Raw genomic sequence first — 23568 nt, forward strand, 5'->3', positions numbered from 1 at the left:
CTAATATTCCTCTCCAAAAGAGGAATGTCAGTTAGGGGACACAAACCGAGTTGAAAGAGGTCTGGATGGCGGCCACCCACATAAGCCCAACAAAATCTCACTTTTTGGATGACTCTCTTCAGAAGAAATTCCCAGTATATCATCACATTATACTCCAATAAAAGTTAGAGGGGAAATTGCATGGAACAGTACAAAAGAAACTTTATTTTTGATGAGCCAGCAAACAGGTCTACTATTTGGAATCCCATCTCTGAAACACTGGAAGCATTGCATCCAAATGGAATTGTCACTTGTGATTGACAACTTCCTGCTCAGGAAATCATTTGCTACAATTTTCTTTCCCACTACATGAATTGTTGACAGACCAATCCATAATCGGCAGCACACATCCAGATATCCATCACCATGCGATACAGAGCACAAGGCCCTACTTCTCCCTGCTTGTTCCGATCAGGTATAATAGACGTATTGTCTACTGGGACATGAACCTGCTTCTCTTCCACAGATGAAAAAGGGTCTGAGGGCTAACTGCACAGGCCTCAATTCAGGAGACTATATTCACTATCCAGCATTGAGCACCCCACGAAGTACTCAAAACAAGCACCTTGCCCTTGAAGGGAGGCATTCAATACCGAAGACAACTGAGCCCCCGGTCTCTAAAAAGGTTGCCTTTTAGCAAATGCTCAGCACAAAGTCATCACTGAAGATCTTTAAACAATTTCTTGACTAGTAGAATTCTATTACTTAATCAACCATAAAACATAATCTGCTGGAAGCAGAGACTATACAGCAAAGAGATCTCCTTCATGGCTGTTCCTGAAGGACCAAAAATATTCAGACCAAAAAACCTAAGTGTAGCTCTTGCTACCACAGACCTCATTTCCTTGAATTCCAAAGACATTGCCATAAAATCAGATATTATGTTTGATGGGAGAAAATGCTTCATCACACTTCCATCCCACATTATCCCTAACGATTCAGTGTGATGAGTAGTAACCAGATGGGTTTTGTTGTAACTGATAGAAGGATGATGGTGTTTGCTAGGTTCTTCAACAGGACATCCTGTGAACTTGCATATAATGACAAATCATCAGGACGAGGATAAATGTGAATCACTGTCTTATGTAGCAGGGCTATTACTTTTTTAATTATACAAGAGATGAACTCAGCTCAAATGGTAGAGCCACAAACTGACAATGATGATTCCCTACAGTAAATAACAGATAACTGCAGTGCCACTGAACAAATGGAATATGGAAATAGGCACCCTGCAGACTAACCAATCCTGAACCTGAAGAGTTAAATTAGTCATTTTATGATGTAGCCATGCAAAACATATCCTTTCTAGGACATTTGTACAATCTCAGGTGCAAAAACAACCTTAAACCATTCCTTTTTCAGGATCAAGAAATAACAGGAGAAAACATCCAGCCCTTTTTGTGAAGAAGGGGATCACCCTAATGGTACCCTTCATCATTTCCATCCACTTCCTTCATCAACATCTTTGTGTGGGAAAAGAAGAAGAATGAGGGGAAATTGAAGGTGGGGGCAGTTCTCTTGAATAGGAAAGAATAACCAGAAGTATATAACCTCAGGCTATCATATAGGATTCCAAGTATCCCTTCTGAGCATCCATGAATGCCTACGCAAAACTATAGCAGAACTCCTAGAACGTGGGAGTAAATCAAGAAGGGTCAATCCAACTTGCACCGAATGCCATTTGTGCAGAGGTCCTGAGATGATTTCAACACATAATCAGGAAGGGCAACCACAACAAGAACTGCCATCTCCCAAATATCAGGAATATACACGGACAGCAAATAAGCTTTGTCTAAAGACTTCAATGATGAAGTACATGAAGCTCTACACCCAAAAGGATTTAACCTCTTAGATTCTCTATTTAGCGGAGATGTAGGGATTATTCCAGATGTAAACTTACAGGAAAAAACATAAACCACCAGACTTTCTTGTAAAAGATGTGATGGCAAAGGTACAGGGTCCAATGGAGCAGCCACTTCCTTCCTTTCAACAACTTTTGGAACATTAAAAAAAGATTGAGATTTATCCCAAGACTGTGAGGCCTGACCTATCTAGCCCTCATTAGACATCAAAATAACATAATGGGGTGGTTCACTAGCCATAATTTCCATGAATAGATACAATTTTGGCTCCACTGCAGAAGTACACAGTATTTACTCTAAAGAAATATGCCTCTTCGAAACAGAACATTCCACAACTAGCATTGTATATAAAGCACTTGCTTTGTGCAGACGTGCTAAGAAGACAGTGTCTTAGTCAAGAGGAGATAGTAAATGATCTCCCTCACCGTCATCATCATCACGATTTTCCCAGTGAGAAAAGGACAATTGAATTGAATCAAAATTTGACTCAAAAGGTCATACATTCATAACATAGACTCTTTAGTTATGACTTTCGAAGTGTCTTGCTAAGCAATCTTTTCATAGTCCTAGAATAGAATCTCATTTAGATTGCAGACCTGACACTCTGGATCAATTTTGAGACAGTCATCAAGGCCACGGCCAAAGATGTAAATGCCACAGCGGTCATTGGATCAATCAATAGTACCGTGAATGCTGATCAGAAGAGCCAGAGGAGTCTGTACCAAAGATCTCCACATTCCAACTTGGCTCATTCAAAAGCTAAGAACATCTTAGGTGCATCAGAAGACTTTCCTTAGAAAATGCATTTATTTATGTGATGGGAGAATTTGTGATGCTCCTTGGTGTTCCTGTACTTCAGAGAAGATGAGCAACTTCTTTAGTGAAAATTAGCCCAGATATGGTCTTGCACCTCATGGAGCCTACCACCTGTTTGCCTCCCTCTCCCAGATTGTGTTAGAGTGCATCAGTCTTCACAATGAGCAAGAAGCTCTGTCCTGGTAATTTTCCTGGCATCAGAACTTATATGGGTGCAGATTGTGAGCAACATCAGTGAAGAGCATTTCAAGCAGAGCTCACAGCCTGCAGATTTCAGAGAAACAAACCTCAAAATGCTAATAAAATCTGACAAAATCCTTAAAAAAAGAAAACCAAGAAAACTTAGCTGCTCCAGATCCTACAACTGACAGAGGTGCAGAAGAAAGGAAACTGGTATCACCAACTGACAGGTGTTCCAAACAGTAGGGTATACATAACAGCATACCCAATGGCAGGATTTATGTAATTTTTGGCAGAGTTGCAAGGCTTTATCTAGGATATTATAGGATACTATCTAACACTGGCAATTTATAAACAGTAGAAGGGTTTCTGGATCCAACCTGGAAAAGGGTTCATTCAAGGAAGCTGTGGGAGCATGTATCCATTAGAAATAACGTTTAAATAGTGCCGTTTTTGATGTCTGAAAGTAAACTGAATTTCATTCCATTTGGCTAGCTGCTCCCAAGTCAGTATTCCAGATTAGGTTTGCACATTTGGCCTCTTGAAGGACAATGCAGGTACTTGCCAGGACAGGAAGGCTTAAGTGGTGTAAACATAAACACTGACCACTTAGCAGTGACAGTTCACCAGGTGTGTAAAAAAAAACAGGTAACAGTGAAAAGACTTCCACAACAGCCCATCATTTCAAGTGGAAATCCCAAATAGGAGTTCTGGCAGCTTTTTCATCCATTTGTTTGTGTTAGCACCAGAAGAGAAATTGGTTTCAGCAAAGGGGTATGTGGTAATCCCTAATTTCATAAGTAGTGGACCTCCCAGTAAATGCCAGATTCTCACAAGGAGATGAATGCTTGACCTTATCACATATTTCTCTGGAGAATTTCCTTCTGCCTGTGATTTATGTTCCAGAGGTTGAACAGAGATTCACATAAAACTGTCTTGTGCCCGTTAACAAACTGCTTGTTATTAAGTTAGTAGGGGTATCCACTTCATAAACTAATAACCCAATTTATGACCTGTGCCAAATACAAATGTTTGTGAAAGGGAGAAGATACTTTTTAATCATTGTTCTTTGCTGAGTGAAAAAAAGACTTACTGCTCTATGCACTTGGTTTATTTGGCCCCAAGATTTCTTCATTTCTATGTTTTTTTCAGATTGATGATGCCACCTTTGAGTTTTCTGAGAATATTTAGGAATAATAGGAGTTTTCCGTCTGTTTCAAACATTCTTTCCAGAGAGACAAAAGGTGGTACTGCAAGGAGAAGCAGTTTTGAACGTTTAGTACTCTCTTTGGGAATGAAGAATTTTTCCAAAGGGATACATACTGCTCAATTGTGCTTTAAATTGTCAATATTGCTGCAATATGCTATATCAAATAGGTAGGGAGTATGCAGCCACAAGTTAATAAAGTGGACAAAAAACCTTCTATATCACTGTGTATTTCTCAGCGCTTACCATTTTCAAGAATTGTCAAAAATAATGGTGGGCTACAACTCCTGCTAGCTTTCAGATTCCAAGGAAATGGTGTTGGTTTCAGAAATATTTCAGAATATTCAAACATTTTGGGTCATTTGGAGATGTTTGTGTTATGTTTTAAAACTCAACTTCCAAGATTCTATAGTTGGAAAGTGGAGGAGCAATTAATGAATAGTTTTCCCTAGGAGTTGGTCTCAAGTGAAAGGATGCACATTTGTATCTTATTTGATGACTGTCAGGGTAATACACCATATGAGCACAATCTAGACTGCACTGGTATAGATAACACTGAACTGGATGGCATACAAAATGTACCTTCTCTTCTGGAATTCACCCTTTCTCTTTCCTTTTGATTAAATATTCTCATAAGTCCAGTAGAGTTTGTCAAAATCTATAGAGACAAGAAAGTTTGCAACCAACTGCTTGGAGGATTTTAGGATGTCCATTAATATTGAAAGTTTCTGACAGCAAGCTGTGGATATTTTCATTGACGTGCGGGTCATAAAAATAGGAAAGGGATATCTCAGTCTGGCATTTCTGTTGTGGAAGGGTGCATGGAATGGGCAAGGGATCCAGGACTCTGATACTTTCAGTCTCAAAATCTAGTTTGTGGAGATAGTCCATGTAATACGTCTGATATCTATTACAAGTGAATCAGATGTTAAATACAGAATAATGTAAAACCGAAAGGTATAATTTTTTACATTACAAGAAGTACACATATTTTCTCTTATGTTATTTGCTTGCCATTATATGCAGATATGCTGAATTTTTGCTTGGTTAGATGCTTACAAGAATACAAATACACAACTGCAGAATTCAGAGAAGTGTGCTTCTCACCCATGTAAGGTCAGAAAAAAGAAAAGGTTACATGTGATTAAACACATTTCCTTTATAAATAGTCCTACATTTTCCCAGTTCTGTAGATAATCTTTAGGAAGAAGTACTGGGAGAGGAGCAGGCATAGGAAAAAGGCAATTTGTGTTGATTTTCATTTATTACATAGCATCCTCTAAAAATAATAAACCTATGCAAATTGTAAGAGGACTCCTATGGTGCAGAATCTGATTTTCAGTTTGCTTGCGAATTGGGTATTCTGTTCTAGGATGCTATTAGCACTGAGTTCTACGAGCTACTGAAAACTTGCCTTTTGCAACCTGACTAAATTTAGCTTCCTATTTCTCACAAAGGGAAACCTCTGCTTCTAGTAATTTTCAGCACCCAGACTCGTTACTCTTGTAATGTTTCATAAATGCAACTGAATATAACATAACTAATTAGCAAGGGTGAGCTTTTCCCAGCTTGAGCTTTATTTTGGGACAGGGTGGGATGATATTATAATTAGATTTGCCACTTAAGAAATATAGGTGGGAATATTCCTAACTATGGTTTCTTATCCTGCTCTTATGTTCAAATTATTTTAAAATATAAGAAGCGAGTTAGTAAACTAGCTATTGTAGTACATATTCTCTTTGAAACTGTATATACATGATTAACATGTATTAAGGAGAAAAGAAAGCAAAAAGTATCACTGTTAAAAAACAGAGGCTTGCAGGGTATTAACATTAAGTCAGTCTACTATGGGGGCTCAACTAGGTGAACTCATTTACAGCTGAATATTGTTTTGTAGATTATATTGGGTGCCGAGTCAATCTGTTGCTATGATGTGCACCACTAGTTTACCAAAGAGTGGATTCAGTGGAATGAAAAGTCTGAGTGATGATGTTGACCAAGAACTTGTGTGCACATCATTGGTCATGATCCAAGTTTTGCAACACATTTCTAGGCTTCATGTGGCAATGGACTGTTGGGACCTTTGAGGAGGTGTTGGGATGAGCAGATTAATTTGGTATGCTAGACTTTTCACAAACTGCTGGTGGAGATTCACGGGGTAATTTATAGTTTGGCAAAGTGAGAATATTGCTCTGAATCATTGGTGTTCCAGCCCATCCACACTTGAGGATTCTATTTAGAGTCAGGAGTAAACACTGGGATCACACAGGCAGAGAGCCTCAGCCGCTCTCCCCTGTATAAGTTTGTGATCTGGTGGGGCAACCGGCACAAGACCTCCAGGTCATGGAGGCATTCACCATGGCCTATTAAGGGCAGAGAGATCGCAATTGTGTTGGGAAAAAGTAAAATGGCCGTGATACACAGGGAGAACACTCCCTGCACATCTAAAGCAAGTTTCTTTTGTTTCCTGAAAATAAAACTTTGCTCTGGGAATTTGTTTTCAGCAAACCAAAATAGAGCACTATGTAACTAATGTGTGTCTAGGTTTTACAAAGTGGAATAATCGCTAAAATCATCAACAACCAAGATATGCAACTTTTATGTGTACAATCAGCAAAAAGAATTAGGGGCCTGATTTAGGGTTTGGTGGCCGGACCGTTGTCCATTAGGGTAGAGAGAACTTCATGTCTGTTACCTTGACAGACTACTACCAGCCAAATTCAGAGATCACTGCCAGCCCAGTGGTGATCTATATACCTTAAGAGGATCAGCCTGTCTACAATAAGGGGGTTACATGGAGATTTGTTTCTAGGAACGGTTGCCATATATTATGTATTGGACATATGGTAAGGCTGCGGAAGACTGGTCTATGTTGGCTGGAGCATCAGGATCACCACTGGTGAATGTCAAGAGCAGAGACATCCAGGTCATGAGTGGCATCTGTGATTTATAAGTAGTCCATTTCCCTTAGAGTGGTTTCCTGGCAAGATTCTGTGCTGCACTGGCTCTTCTGCTGTTGCTTCAGTTTGTTCACCCTTAGTGCGTTTATGTTTTCATTCTCGGTTCACTGACCTCCTTGCAAGAATGCTGATTTGTCACTGGATTATGATTTGGTTTTGTTTGTTGAACAGCTGCTGGAACTTTGACTTGATTCTGGATTATAATTTGGTATTGCTCGTTGTTTTTGTTCTTCTGCTTTCTTTTTGAATTCCAGGTTTGCTTTTATCCCTGAATTCCACTGTTCATGTAATCAGTGTCCTTTGACTAAGGCTTACATTTCCTATGGCTCACTTTTACAAGTCTGGTAAGTATTACTACCAACACCTTCTTTTCTAAGATAATTCAAAAGTTTATGAATCATGGCAAAACCTTATTTGTTTTTCATATCTTCAATATATATATTTTTGATTCACATTTAAAAATATTATTGTGAATCCCCTGAATTACAAGACATGTGTGCCTGGAAAGATCACAACACTCCAGCTGTCTCTTCTCTCTTTAACTCCCAGTTTCTCTCCCCTCTAGAGTTTAGTTCTGCTATTCATGGTCACTCACACATGGATGGATCTACATTCTAGGGAGTTGTGTGGCTTATCATCAGATTCAGTCAATTAAAATTCTCAAATCCTGATACTGCTGTAGCTGTAGTTCCCCTAAAGGTACAAAGGTTTGGTGGGGGCAATCCAAAGTAGGACTTTGCTTTGAAAAACAAATAACCAATGACCGCCACTCTCTGAACATGTGGATCATTATTTGACTTTTTACTGTTCCGCACTGCCAAGACTTAGAGCACTCACTCAAGTCAGACAATTGGCAAAAGGTTCCACTGGTGGAGCCAACAGGGTAACCACCAACAGGAAACTGATGGTCTGCCCAACTCTAAATATGGGAGGTGGACTGAAAGTTTGAGGCACAGGGTACTCCATCACATCTGTCCCTAACTCCGTACCTCTTTTATATGTACCACAGAGGAACTATGTTAGTGGGAAGTGTGTATTTTGTACTGTAGCATTTTGTTCTGTACAGTGATGTTCCCAAGGATTAAATAAGCATTAAGGTGATGTAATCACAATCACACATTTTCTAAGATTATAATTTATTTTTTGTTGTATAGCCAGTGTGGGGTGATTAAAACAGTCTTCTGCAACAGAACATGATTGTGCTTTCAACCTAAGGCATAAACGCTAGAAAAATATGAGTTGTTTGCTGGGCTGTGCGCTGACTTGCTGCTATAGAGTAAGTGGACAGGGAAATATATCACTGCATTAGGTTTATTGTAATATATTTAATTGCCAGTTTACCTAGTTGAATAAAAATAGGTGTCGATAGTATGCTGTCCTTAATTCCTTTAAAACTCAAAAGGCTATCTTCCAAATCACAGCAAATGTGCCATAAAGTCTCTGAAAGCCATGGAACATCAGGTTTGGCTGGACGTGCCTAGAAAAGAAAAATGAATTATTAGTATAATCTTGGCAATTCAGATTTTGACAATTTTAGTTCAAAAATTGAACATAAACAATAAATGCTCACCATAGTACCTCTGATATTGTTAGGTGGTAGACTCCATCATTTTACCAAGTTTAGGAGATCAAAGGTTAGTTTATGAAAAAAACTATATAATGTCTACATAATATACCTTTATTAGCAGGAGCACTACAGCACATGCAAAGTTGTGCCTTCTAAGATTCGAGTCAATCCAACTAACAGGAGAGTCTACAAAGTTGGGGTCCTATTCACAAAGGTAAATATGGCCCTTAACAAATGATTACCACAGTAAATACATTTTTGACACCAGCCAGAAATTCACAAAAAGATGTCTAGCAGGTGTAAATATATTTTACTAACATGGATTCCTTGCCACGGGTTTGGGGAAATCTGCTGTGGTAAATCTCACTTAAGGGGTGAGAAATTAAATGGGCATTCCAATTTGTGTGATTTGCCTTATAGGTTTTGGTACATTCACAAACAATTATACTTGTGGACATTCGTAAGCTTCCATCGGCCCTCTATCAGCCTTGTAAATGTTTGTAGATTTACTTCTGCCAAAAGCTGGAGTAACTCCCATTCTAGATGGAAAGGGGAACAGATCACCTCCACATTTGGTGAGGGTGCAGAGGAATGGCTTGCTCCACGGGGGAAATATTTTTCTTGATGAACAAATGTGCATTGGCATGGGGGGGGTCCATTCCCCCTGAGTGGATTGCTCCACTATGAAGAACTCTCCACAATGGGCTATGATCCAGCACAGGACTTGGCACCCAACAAATATAAAAATATTTTTGAATGTTTTTTTCATAACTAGGGGTCCTTGAGTGCAACATTTTCTAAAGCCAATATTTCATACTCAGTCATCCAGCACCATCACTCTCCCAACATGTGGGATGGATTACCCTGGAAGGAGAAAGCTATAAGTGACATAGAAGAAAGATATATATGAATCAGTGAAGCCAATTACAAGAGTTAGAAACATCTGGCCAGCACAATTGTGGTCAAGCTAATAAGGAGCCCTCAAGTCACCACCACTATATTAAACCCCAAATCTTTTTTTCAGTAAAGAGTGAGGTACTTTATTTGTAGAATTGGAGTGAGGCTTTGTAAAAAGACTGACAGATGTATATCAAGATTCATGTGGAAATCTCAGATGATGTTTGGAAAGCAGGAAGGATGAGTTTGGAGGAGTCGCTTGTGCCTAGGAAACGTTTTGTATGATTGAAATGATCAATGAGAATGGGAATCAGATGTTGCATAGCGTAGGTAATGTCAGCCAAGGACGATGTTTTTCTAAGTGAAGGATAATAAGCTACAAACATTCCGCACCATTATTTCTCAGGGATACTTCATAATCTCTCCATGTTCTTTTTATTTGAAATAGTCCAGTCACAAGGCTAGGATTTGTAAAATCTTTTCATGCTGTTAAGCCTCTGGTGCGTTCCATATATGTTCGACAGTTTTTGAGAGGTATTACTTAGCAGTGACTGGATGTGATGACATCCTATGGCTCAAGGGTAATGCATTATCTGGTAGAAACTCTATCTAGCTGCACATTCCTTACCTTTGAATTCCCTGGCGTCAGCTTCGAATCTGGATTTTGTGCTGCGCAATACCCTGCGCACACTATCGGGTGGCATCGTTCAGATCTGCATGTGTCGTTTGGCTCTGCATGATGTCGTTGGAGCCATCTGTGACCTCACGGTCACCTATAAAGGCACCACCCTGGTGCACGTATGTCAGTTCTTTTACCCACAAACTTCCACGCCAGAAGCGCAGAGTCATGGATAGAACCAACATTTTGTCTGTGCAAATCTAGGGCCCTAAAAGGGATAAACCCTAACCCTACTAGATATATCTGCAGAGCGGGGAGGCATGGGTGGGTGTAAGGAATCTGCAGCTAGATAGAGTCTCTAGCAGATAATGCGTTACCAAAGGTAAGTAACTTGTTCATCTGATAGAGACTTATAGCTGCAGATTCCTTACCTTTGAATAGATACCCACACCATAAGCTCCTGGCAGTGGGCTGCAGATACCTCTACTACACTTAAAAGTCCTGGAGGACAGAACGGGCAAAGTGTCCATCTCTACGTACCCGATTGTCCAGGCAATAATCTTTTGCAAAAGTGTGCAAAGATGCCCATGTTGCCACCTGACAAATCTCCAAGACTGGAATGTCCGAGCTAGCCCAGTGGTAGCAGCTTTGCCCCTGGTGGAATGAGCCCTCAAGCCCTCAGGAGGCTGCTTCCTGGCCAATGCATAGCAGATCTTGATGCAGAGAACAACCCAGCGCGAAATGGTTAGCTTCTGCACTGTCCGACACTTCTTTGCTCCAACGTACCCCACAAACAGTTCGTCATCCACCCGGAACTCTTTTGTGCGGTCAAAGTAGAACGACAATGCTCTTTTTTGGTCCAGTCAGTGGAGTCGCTCCTCCTTCTTAAAGGGATGCAGTGGAGCAAAGAATGTGGGCAGGGCGATGGTCTGACCCAGATGAAACGGGGTCACCACCTTGGGGGGGAAAGAGGCAAGAGTTCTGAGTACAGCTTGTCTGGATAGATAGTGAGATACGGTGGCTTTGATGACAGAGCTTGCATCTCACTCACCCTCCTGGCAGATGTTATTGCCACTGAGAGAACTATCTTGATGGTGAGCAGCCAGAGGGGACAGTTGCATAAAGGCTCGAAGGAAGCACACATCAGAAATGTGAGGCCTAGATTTAAGTCCCATTGGGGCATAACAAAGGGCGTGGGGGAAACATATGTACAAGCCCTTTGAGGAATCTATGTACAATGAGGGATTTGAAAAATGAGGGCTGATCAGGCAGCCGAAGGAATGCCGATAAGGCAGAAAGATAACCCTTAAGAGTACCCAAGGCAGAACCTTGCTGGGTAAGGGAAAGTACAAAGAGAAGGATATCAGAAACAGAAAGAGGATCAATAGACCTTTCTGTACAATAATATACAAAGCGTTTCCAATGGCAGATGAAAACCTTTTAGTGGCGGGATGCCTGGCTGCCAAAATAACTTCACAGACTTCGGGAGGAAGGTAAAAAGCCATCAACTGCTGCCGCTGAATCGCCACGCATGAAGGGGCAGAGTTGACAGGTTCGGGTGGAAAATCCTCCCGAAGGGGGAGCTTGATCCGAGGATTAATGCTAATTTTGAGAAGCTCGGGATACCAGACTCTCCGTGCCCAATCCAGAGCTACTAGGATTACTTGGGCCCGTCGTTCTTGATCTTCATGAGAACTCTGAGCAGAAGTATTATAGGCAGAAAAGCGTACAGGAGGCCTGAACTCCACTCGCAACGAAAAGGGTTGTAGAGCGATTGTCGCCTTGGAAACTCTAACGCATAAAACTGCTGACATTGCGTGTTGTATGCGGAGGCGAATAGACCTAACCAAGGCTCTCACCACTGCTGAAAGAGTCCCTGCGCCATCTCCGGATGGAGATACCATTCATGATTCACTAGGCATCGACGGCTGAGTTCGTCCATCCTGGCGTTCACAGAACCTGCGAGGTGTTGGACCACCAGGGTTACCAAGTTTGCCTTTGCTCCATTCCATACTCTAAAGGGTCCTCAGACCCCTCCCATTTCTCACCTGTGCCTGGCTGTTCAAAATAAGCCTCAGGCACTGATCTGGGCTGTGTCGGCGCCGTTAAAATCGGAATCGGCATCTTACGACGTTGTTTCGGCTCCAGATCATCTGGAATGAGGATAGGGCTCGCACCTCCAGTGGGCACCGGCGGTGAGGGGAGCCTTGATGTTGGGACCGGTGCCAGAGGAGGACAACTGTGTGGAATCGGCATCGGTCCGGATCTGATATCGGATCCCGGGGTTCCCAACGGTGCCGAGGCTGAAGCCACCGGCGTCACACCCAATGGGCCCCTGCTGACCCCACGGGGTTCGAAGACCAACCCACGGTGGCAGCCCGCTCAAATACGAGGCGCATGGCTTCGTAAATATCGTTAATTTGAGCCGGGGTCGCTCTGGCTCCCGAATAAAGGGGAGACGTGAAGCCAGCCTGGCATCAGCTCCGCAGAACCGTGCTCAGAACATCCACATTCCCGTAGCGCCTCGTCGGCCGATGGGCATGGCGAAGACAAAGTCCACTTGGACTTCTTCTGCCTCTTCCCCGAGTGCCACAAGGACCTCAAGTGTGGAGAAGAGGACTTGAGGCTCCTGAAGCGGTTCCGCGACCTCCTCCTCGAGCGGGACCGTGACCTCCTGGGAGTTGCACCAACCGACGTCGACTGCCAGGCCGCCTTGAGCTTCAGAGACCGCTCTCTCAAAGCTTTTGGGGCCATGGCCCAGCAGTCAGAGCACGACCTCGAGTCATGGTCTCTGTCAAGGCACCAGAGACATGCCTGGTGAAGGTCTGTCACCGACATGGTGCGACGCCCCACAGCTTGAACCCCTTCTTCCTCTATGACATCCTCGCATAGACACAAAAAATCTTCAACAAAAGGGTCAAAAAAAGGCCTGCCAAAAAAGGCAGAGGGTAGCTTGATCCCGGACCTGCGCTTAACTGGCGCAGAAGGAAAAGAACTGATGTACGCGAGCTGGGGTGGTGCCTTCATATGCAACCGTGACATCACAGATGGCTCCAACGACGCTGATGATGCCACGCAGATCTGAACGATGCAGGCGGATCTGATGGACGCCACCCGACAGTGTGTGCAGGGTACTGCTCAGCAAAAAATTCCAGATTTGAAGCTGACGCCAGGGAATTCAAAGGTAAGAAATCTGCAGCTAGGAGTCTCTATCAGATATGCCTCTGTACTTGAATTGCAAAGCTATACAGCTACTTAGAGAAATGTTAGATGAGGCAGGTGGTCAATGAAGAGTTTAACAAGATAAAAAGTAGCGATCAGAACCACTGTTACTGAGGGTATACAATACTTTATGTGAAAGGCTACTTTTCGATTTGAAGATTCAACAATTTAGATTGAGACTCTGGTTAGCAGAAAAGAAGCATGGTACCCAGTGATATATTGGGCCACGGATCTTCTGAAGGAATGCATGTGCCTTAGCATCTGAATCTAGACAATAATACTTTGCAAATGTGGAAGAGAAGACTAAGTGGCCACCTTACTCAAATGAGCTATATGTGTTGGCTCTCACTCTGACAGAATGTGTAATGTTACCCTTTGGAGTATTTTGGTGGCTGTCCTTTTATTACACAAGAGAATGTAGGGAGATTTAGGTCCTGATTTAGACCTGGGCAGAAGGAATGCTCCGTCACAAACGTGATGGATATCCCGTCCACTGTCTTACGATCTCCATAGAATATAATGGGATTGCAATACGGCAGCCAAGATATACGTCACATTTGTGACGGAGTATTTCCCTTTGCCCAGACCGAAACATGGACATCATTTAGGGGTCGCCAAGGGTCACATCTGCGACTCCTGACTTGCCCTTTGCTACCCCTGGCCTCAGAGGTGGCAAATTCAGTGCCAGGAACAGAGTGGCAGCTCATCCTTGTGGACGTCAGTTGGGGCTCTTCTCTCTTTTGTTTTCTGTCAATTTTTATCACACTAATAGTGAATAATAACATATAATTCACTATTAGTGCAATAAAAATGGAGCATACTTAGCTGGAATATGCCCTTCCATGGCAGCTGAGGCAAGTAAAAAAAAAATTACAATGTATGTTGTCTGCATGTTTGTGGGTGAGTGTGTGTTTATGTGAGAGAGACAGTATGAAAGTGTAAATTTGTGTCTATGTGTTTGAGTGAAAGTGGAGGTCAAAGGGCGTATGATGTCACTTTCGCCCATGGAACTAAATCAGGGCCATAGTTATTGAATGTAAGTCAGAAAAGGAAAAGCTGTCACAAAAATATTTCAGCTTTGTATAACCGACATATTTTAGCACATACTCTAAAAATTAAGAAAAGCAAGCATACATGATGACTGAACAAGTAACTGGGGCAAATAGTCAAAAAGGGTTGTCGTGGATCATTGTTGTTCATAATTGTTGACCTAATGTCGTGATGGGGTCACCGAATTGTGCCCCAACGATAATAAAGAAAATGTATCAAAAGGTAGAGAGGTATTCGAAAGGTAGAGTTCAACTGAGCGAATATTTCTATCCTTATTCAAAAAATGAGAAAGTACACCGGCCAAATGTCTGCTATTCACATTGCTTAATTTGAGACAGTGATTTCCGGTGCGGGGCACTGGCACTTATTTTTGAGGGCCGGCACCTATTTTTTCTGCCTCAAGCATTTACTGCGAGCAAAAGACACACCTGGGAAAGACGGAGGAAGTAAAAAACGAAAAAGCGTCACAATGGGAGCAAGGAGAAAGCTGCAAGAGTGAGCTGAGAGGGCTGGGAGTGGCTGTAAAGGGATTAGAGAGGCCAGAGATGGCTTCAGGATCACGCTGCCTCAGTATTCCGTGCTCGCACATTTATTTGCAGCAACCGCGTGTTTCGGAGGAGAGCTTTGGTCACGTTATTATTTACCAATTAAGCGTTGGCTGTTTGTGTATTACAAAAGACATGACCAATGTAAACAACAATGCATTGATTCTGCAGAGGAGTGAAGCTCTTCGACTGCAATAATAAACTTGTTACTAATTTCTTCTATTCTGACTGATGAAAAATACAACCGCATAACATATTGTAAAGCAAACCTTAGTCAGCTTCGTTTATCATAAGACCACTCAATACAAACCTTATCCATACCGGCAGCACCTCTGAGAAAAAAGTTCCACTCTGGTTCGGTGATTTCTTGTTTTTGCCGCATGATGTCCACACAGAGCATAAAGCTGTAGATCAGTTTGTGTTTTTCGAAAAGGCCCCTTGAAACATTGGTATAGGCTGTGAGAAGAGTTTGACTCAGCAGCGTTGCCAGGCGAACTTCTAAAACATCACTTTTTTCTGAAGTATCAATAGTCGTGTTGAACAACTGTGAAGAAAAAAAACAAGCGTCAATGCCTTTTGGCCTGCGTGTCTCTTTCACTCCTGCTGCACTGGCCCAATGCGATTTGTCAGTCAGTGGAGGAGATGATGTATTACAGTAAATTGTTTACACAAACATTAGACCATTTACTACGACACGGGATTGAAATTACCGAATTTAACAACAGGCTTTTAGAGAATAGCTACGCTCAGGTGAATATTTAGATTTATTTCTTATCACTCGTCATATATTCCTGTAACCACTGTACGCAAAGCAGGCTCATTACAGGTGAACTTCATGCTTCATCATCAGTTATGAACCTCCCACAACTTCGCCAAAATGCTCCCCGCACTTGCTGGTCACGTATGTCCTTCGCACATGCTCGGCGCAATCGCTCATCACACGTGTCTTTCCCGCATGCTCGTCACATGTCCTTGTCACACAGTGTGAGTTGGTACAGCTATCTTCCTCCCTCCTCATGTCTGATCATCAGCGTTCCCCTCACAAGTACTCATCACAGTAACTGTCCCCCCACACTGAGCCCAGAGGAAAGGAGGAGGACCACAGGTCTGGAACAATGGTTAAGACCAAGTGTACGCAGCGTGTTAAGTCGGAAATTCCGACTCGGAATAAATGTCATGTGCAATGACATTAGTGCAGTGACGTCAGACGCTAGTAATGCATACCTAAATCCATTTACTGCTCCATGTTCCACAACCAATATGAAAAAGAGACCAATGGCCGTTGATGAATCGTTTCAGGTCATGACTAATAAATAAGACAGATGATATGGTATTCAAACACAACATTTGTTTTCATCAATATACAAATGGAATATGACGGGAATTGTTTTTTTTTTTTAATGGACCAAGTAAAATAGATCAAATTCTAAAAGTGTTTTTAAAGTAATGTTGGTCAGCAGAAATAATAAAACTATGGAAAATGATTTGCCAATAACATACTAAATTGTGGATTCATGAAAAGTAGTGGTTGGCCAGGCTTATACTTTGATTAATTGTATTTTACTTTATTAGACAAACGAAAAGGGACAACTAGATTCAATTTACGAAAATATGCGAGTTAATATATAGAGTCAAATTGGGTAATTTAAAAAAAAGACTTGTGGGAGTGAGTTGTAGTTTGTACAGGATTATCCTACTGCGTTTGGAAAGAAATATTGTCATTACGGAACACACAACAGACCGCACACAACACTTAACACAACACACAAAATACACACACACACCTACAGCTATGTTATACAGACAGGGGCTTCTGGGGAGCCCCCTCCGGCCACTGCTTTAGCCCACTTCACCCATTGGTTCCGATGTACTTAGAAATTGGCCAGCAGGGCAGTCCACCAGTGTTGGCATTAGCCCATGGGATTTCACAAATATAAACACCCTAAAAAGGGAGTTCCACATACATTCACTGGCATTAAATCCTTCCCCATCCCCATTTCCCCTGCCTCCGACACCTCTCTCCGCTCATCTCATTTGTTGATCCCTGGTACTCCCCCACACATCCTCATCTCACTCCACGGTTTTTAAGTGATGCTTGGTCTTTTTCAAGGGTGTGGCTGCTTCTCTGTATTGGTAGGCTCCTCGCTATTCTGTTTCGTACTCCAGCATATTTTATTTTATTTTATTTTCATATGTGGTTTATTTCATCAGAATTTTGGAATACACGAGTCTGGATTTGGAGGAGTGTGGTGATGGGGAAGCATGGCTGATGTGGTAATCCTACCACGACTGGAAGAAATGCAGGTGCGGAGTTAACTCAGCCAAATCTACAATTGTTACCACCAATAGGCAGAGGTAAATCAGCTGAGAAGGGTGGAGGTGAATCGGTTGTATCTAGAGTGAAGTAACCCACAAAATATCCGCAGATTAACCTCTGAAAATCTCTGCCAAGAATATAGGATACAAATAATACAACAGGGTTAGCATAAGACACCTGACATGCAAGGATACCTCCACAGCACGCCCACAGGATGTGGATAATTACAATGTACCTCCTCATCAGGGGTACATTTCAAACATCTCAATGTCTGCCCACGTGCATGGAAATTCTGCTGCAGACAGCAATCATTTCTTTTAACTGCTAGTATATTTGCAGAACAAACACAAGAACAGGGAGGAAAACTACTGAATCAGGAAGCAGACGACTGAAATAGGCAACAAAGACATCCATTCAGGACAAAGGGACTGACCCCAAGCTCACTCTAAGTATACATTATTCGTTGAAAATAATAGGTCCACCCATAGTAGCTACAGCTGTTTATAGCAGCACTGCAAAAAATGAAAGTTGTTCTTGAACATTAGCAAAACAGGGCTCCTTCAAGGCAGCAGTTTTACCAAAGATGCTCTCGCCCCAAGTAGGTTAACCTGGGTGCTGCAATGGAGTCAAGATACAATGTCAGTGCCCTTAGGCTAAACATTAAAAATTCCAACACAGACCACTTCCACCCTGTAATATGGTCCAGTCACCTCTAAACAGGGACAACCATGGAAATATTTGTGACAATTTGACTTAATTGCATTGTGTTATACATTGTGATAGCACAGACAATGCCTTGCAGCGCATAAATGCTTTCCATCATAAACAGAAAATGTGTTTCATATAGGACACATAAAAAGTACCTGACGAAAACAACATATGTATGTTGTTCCCAAGTGTAAGTCAATATTAGATAAAGACAACCAAAAAGAGCAGCCAATGCCATATTTCTCCCTCTACATGATTTTTACGAGGGTTTACTATTGACAACTTGCCCATGCACCTCAGACAAAGCCCATTATTCACCATCTTCAGGAAGAACCTCAAGATATGGCTGTTCGAATGAGGCCCGGACCCACCACCAAGCGCCTTGAGCCCCTCACGGATGAGTAGTTGTGCTTTATAAAAACTGATTGATTGATGAAAATTTAGATTGCCTCCTTAGTGCACTTGATTCACAGAAGTAAGTCTGGAAATCCAAGTGAAGCTTTCCAGGCACACTTTTGGAAAAGTTAACTGTTTCCAAACACTCCTATTCCAACTGTGTAGATCTCTCTGGAAGGGAAAATTCCATATGAAGAGAATGAAGCATCCTGCGCAAATGTACTCCCCTCCCCCCCCAGCTTTGAAAACATTTTCCCTGCGGAGAAAGCCCTTTCCCCTAAACCTCAGCAAACCCGGGGGGGAAGGGGAGTGCTTTCTGTTATGAAAAGGGAGATAATCTCCAACCATTTTCAGGCAGAAAGGGGTCAAGATAGAAGTTCGAGAATGTCCAAAAAATGTACACATTTCCAAGTCAACCACTCCTTGGAACACCCAGTTCCCGCCCCTTGAGTGGGTTTACTATTGCAGTTCTCTCTGTTCTCAGAAATTACAACATTGCTATAGCAGCACCATTCCAATGAATGTTCATTTCCACAATCACTAGTAGGAAATGAACCAGCACAACTGTTGAAATGTGATGTTCCCCGGATGAAAAGCTCTTTGTATGTACAAAGGACTTCCTCACCCTTTGGTCTTACAGTCTGTTATTACTGCAAAGCTCTCCCAGTTTATATTGAGGGATATCTAAAAGCTATGGAGATATTTCATATATCCATACAAAAGAAGGTCGCTGCAAAACAAGTATAATTAAAAAGACACAAACCTGTTTGAAGTACTTCAGGGAGTACTGATACATAGGATCTATTTCTGAAAGACTGGCGATGACAAAGTACATGACAGATCCTTGTGTAGCTACCAGGCGATACTTCTCTCGGGCAGTGTTTATTTTCTCTTCAGTGGCTTCAGCCTCTTGCAGCCTTGTTTTTATTGCACCCGAGGTGATCTGTAGGAGAAGTATTACAAGAGACAGAAGTTGGTCAAGCAAACTCTGACTGCTTGGCTACTTGTGAGATGAATGCTGACCGTCGCTGTCATTTTCAGCACTTTTCATTCCATGGATAAACTTTCCGCGCATTAATACACTTGTATGTTTCATTCTTCAGAATGCCACATTTGCAAAAGCGTCCACGCCCTGATAAACTCGGAAGTCTGCAAGCTAAGAACATTTCACTTGTTTAAAACTTGGGAACCTACACATTTACAAAAGTCCCTATTCAACGTCAGCCTCTTTATCTGACATTTAACATTGCAGTTCACTAGAGTGTTGTGCTATCAACAATGCTAAAGCAGCCGTCACATTGGTCGTTGCTAGAGATGTCTCCCAGGTAGCACACACCCGTGCAGCTGGATGTTCTGTAACTTTTTGTCCAATTATACCATTTCAATTAATAGAATTATCCACAACTTCACAATCGTGAATGCCTAAGAAGTCACAAACATTGAAATAAGTACAAAGCACAAAATAAATAAAGAGGTATACAAAACATTAACTATCTTTTCGCATTCAAAATATTCGCAATATCTTAAATTAATCAATACTTTTGTATCCCCGATAATTAAAAATAACATCTTTCCCCATCTGAGTGGGGCCCCATTAGCACTGAAAATCCTACTAAACGTTGGAAAACCTGAATAGTACAATGCAATGACCACAATAGTAATTATAATCTAAGTCATGAACGTTTTCGATTTAATACAAATCGTCATGAACAGATAATGCAAGAATGAAAACAAAGTTAATACATTAAAATGAACTCATCTTCATCATCAGCAAACAATGCTTCTAGACAAAGCAGCAATGAAACAAACATAATTTAAGCATCAGCTAGTTTAATTTCCTGCAGACGATGGTCATTAATGTAACCGTTTTGCATATATCTGAGCGATCTCAGACCATAAACTAAAGCGGATGAAATCACTAAATGCTCTACTTCCAAACTGTAAATATATAGAGTTCAGCTTGAACCTGTTCTTGTAAGGTAAATCTGTCCAAGAACATAAAAGGTAAAATGTATCTTAGAACATTTTCCCCACTTGTGTTAGGTGGGGGTGTGGGGACCCAGTGCTGCTTATCCTTAATCCCAGGACAGTGTGAATAAATCACCTTGTAGGCAAACAATTGCCCATTGACCAGTTATCCAGTCGCTTCTCTCTTTTAACAAAGATCTTCATTTTTATTTGTCTCATTACCCAATGTTCAAGGCTAATTCTGTTTTACTGAGAAATATGTAATTTCCTACGTATTTCTGATTGTAAAGTTTTGTACAAAACTATGTAATAATATTGACATTGGAGGAATGTTTGTTTTTTGCCAGTCACAATATATGGTTTTAATGCACTACTTTATGTACATGCACATAAAAAAGTCACATCTTGCACAAACCTTTGATTCCTGTAGTGTGTTGATTAGCTCTTCGTTGTCCAAAATATTCCCCTCCGAAGCAAATAGGAGCTTTAGAATTCTGTCCTCTATTGCTTTCAGTTGGTTTTTATCAGAATTTATTCTTATTATTAGCTGGTTTCGTTGTTCCTCTAGATCAGGTCTTTCTAATCGTACCACATCACTAGAAATGAAATTAAAATAATTTATAAGAAAATAAATGTAGAAACAAATCTAATGTATTCTCTATTTTGTTCTTACCACTGAATTGATGATTCAACAGTTGACTTGTTAGACAGGGGGAAATTATGGGAATTGATAGAGCTTGCAGGAATGGAAACCCCACTTGCTGAACATCTTTAGGCATCTCCACTGGGGTACAATTACTAGTATTTGCTACACACATCATGGAGAGTGTACACTCCCCTTAATGGTGGCAAGAGGGGTAAGGCAGGGCTGTATTTTAGACCCATTCCTGTTTTTATTTTATCTGAATGCTTTTGATTTAGCCCTGGGCTCTTGTAGTAATACCATTGCGAGAATTTGCTCTAATCCAGTCCCAGTTTTACTTTATGTGGATGATGCAGTTGTAATTGCACGAACATTGAATGGCTTGCAAAAGTTCTTAAATGGTTTTAATACTTTTATGACTAATTTCATTCTTAAAGTGAACTATCAAAAACCTTTTATTCTAACTAGAGGCCCGAAAAAAAAAAAAAAAACGTAAAAGCTCTTCTACAGGGGAAACTCCATTTGCCAAGATCTCCCATTTTAATTACCTAAGTATTTTATTTGATGCCGATTTGACCCGGGGTTGAATAATAAATCAAAGAATTCTGAAAAAGGGGGATAGCTTGTGACTGAATTTTTTTAATTTGCATGAAAATTGGGCTACACGCATATAAATGAGATGACTCAACTTTATAAGAGTAAATACCTTTCCATAGGAACCTATGGAGAAGGTGTGTGGGGTTATGAATCCCTGGAGAAACAACTTGCAACTGAGAACAAATTTCCCCAAACCCACCTCTAGCTTCATTTCGCATCTTGAACTGGGTATGGGGTATTTGGAAGGTATTGTTAATAGGGCCCCACTTCTATTGCAGCCAGCTTTTCTAGGTGTGTGTTGGAGGATTGTTTAAATTTAAGTAACAACATCTCTATCCCATGGTTGGCCTATGTAAGAAACACCCTTTCTAACTTAGAACTCGGAACACTTTTCGATTCACCAGACAGGATGGACCACAAACAAAAGCCTTAGTAAAGCGACAATATCCCTCATAAAGGGAGAAGGCTGGATTGGTGACAGCTTTAGTTATGGCTTCAGTATTGAATTATATACAAATCTCTACCACTTCTAAAATGGATAGAAAATCCAGAGCACAGATTCTACTTACCTAGGCTAAAATTAAACACAATAGACGTTTTAGTTGCCTTTTCTTGTTCTGTGACTTGGTTTGCATCTTTACCATGCTGCCAGATGGGCTACTATCCTGGCTACTATCCTGGAGACTGCCAAATCAAACGATACGTCCAGGTTCTGGAGGTTAAAAGCAGATGACTGTAGAGATTCTCCCTCTGCACCTGGCTCCTCAATTCTCTCTGCAGCATGGGTGGAGCATTTTGGGCAATTATATGAAGGACCATCCGAAGCATCTCTTGGGGCCCCTGTTGCTTCTACAACACAAGAGCTCACTCCGATTATATTTACCCTAACCGAAACAAGAGCAGCAATAGATTCACTGAACTGGGGTAAGGCGCCTGGCCCAGATAAGATTCCAGGCGATTTATATAAGTCAAGACCAGATGTTAGACCTGACAGCCTTAAGGTAGTCACCCCTAACTTTTTGCCTGCCTCCCTCCACTTTTTGGACACTGTTATTGCTGGTTTATAGACTCTGCGCACTTTACCCCTGTTAACCAGGGCTAAAGTGCATATGCTCTCTCCCCTAAAACATGGTAACCTGGAATCATACCTGATTGGACTATTAATTTACTTATAAGTCCCTAGTAAGGTGCACTCTATGTGCATAGGGCTGGTAAATTAAATGCTACTAGTGGGCCAGCAGCACTGGTTGTGCCACCCACTTAAGTAGCCCCTTCTCCTGGTCTCAGGCCTGCCATTGCAAGGCCTGTGTGTGCAGTTTCACTGCCACATCGACTTGGAATTTAAAAGTTCTGGCCAAGCCTAGAACTCCCCTTTTTCTACATATAAGTCACCCTTAATATGTGCCCTAGGTAACCCCTAGGGCAGGGTGCTGTTTAGGTAAAAGGCAGGACATGTACCTGGGTAGTTATATGTCCTGGTAGTGTAAAACTCCTAAATTCGTTTTCACACTACTGTGAGGCCTGCTCCCTTCATAGGCTAACATTGGGGCTGCCCTCATACACTGTTGAAGTGGCAGCTGCTGATCTGAAAGGAGCAGGAAGGTCATATTTAGTATGGCCAGAATGGTAATACAAAATCCTACTGACTGGTGAAGTCGGATTTAATATTACTATTCTAGAAAAGCCACTTTTAGAAAATGAGCATTTCTTTGCACTTAAATCCTTCTGTGCCTTACAATCCACGTCTGGCTGGGCTTGGTTGACAGCTCCTTGTGCATTCACTCAGACACACCCCAAACACAGGGTACTCAGCCTCACTTGCATACATCTGCATTTTGAATGGGTCTTCCTGCGCTGGGAGGGTGGAGGGCCTGCTCTCACACAAAGGACTGCCACACCCCCTACTGGGACCCTGGCAGACAGGATTGAACTGAAAGGGGACCTGGTGCACTTCTTAGCCACTCTTTGAAGTCTC

At 41.7% G+C, this 23568-nt stretch overlaps 1 protein-coding gene across 2 annotated transcripts in view; it reads right to left on the minus strand.

Moving 5' to 3' along the window:
• DNAH6 (dynein axonemal heavy chain 6) overlaps positions 1–23568 on the minus strand; it is a 1211389-nt gene that overhangs the window by 217910 nt on the left and 969911 nt on the right. For both annotated transcript variants that reach the window (XM_069236637.1, XM_069236634.1), the window contains exons 59-62: positions 20769–20949; positions 19149–19328; positions 15275–15508; positions 8406–8541 (exon numbers count right to left, since the gene is read on the minus strand). In XM_069236637.1, the coding sequence (XP_069092738.1) occupies positions 8406–8541; positions 15275–15508; positions 19149–19328; positions 20769–20949 (731 nt within the window). The remainder of the gene's footprint in view (positions 1–8405; positions 8542–15274; positions 15509–19148; positions 19329–20768; positions 20950–23568) is intronic.

The sequence above is a fragment of the Pleurodeles waltl genome, chromosome 1_2, assembly GCF_031143425.1.
Source record: "Pleurodeles waltl isolate 20211129_DDA chromosome 1_2, aPleWal1.hap1.20221129, whole genome shotgun sequence".
Lineage (NCBI taxonomy): Eukaryota > Metazoa > Chordata > Amphibia > Caudata > Salamandridae > Pleurodeles > Pleurodeles waltl.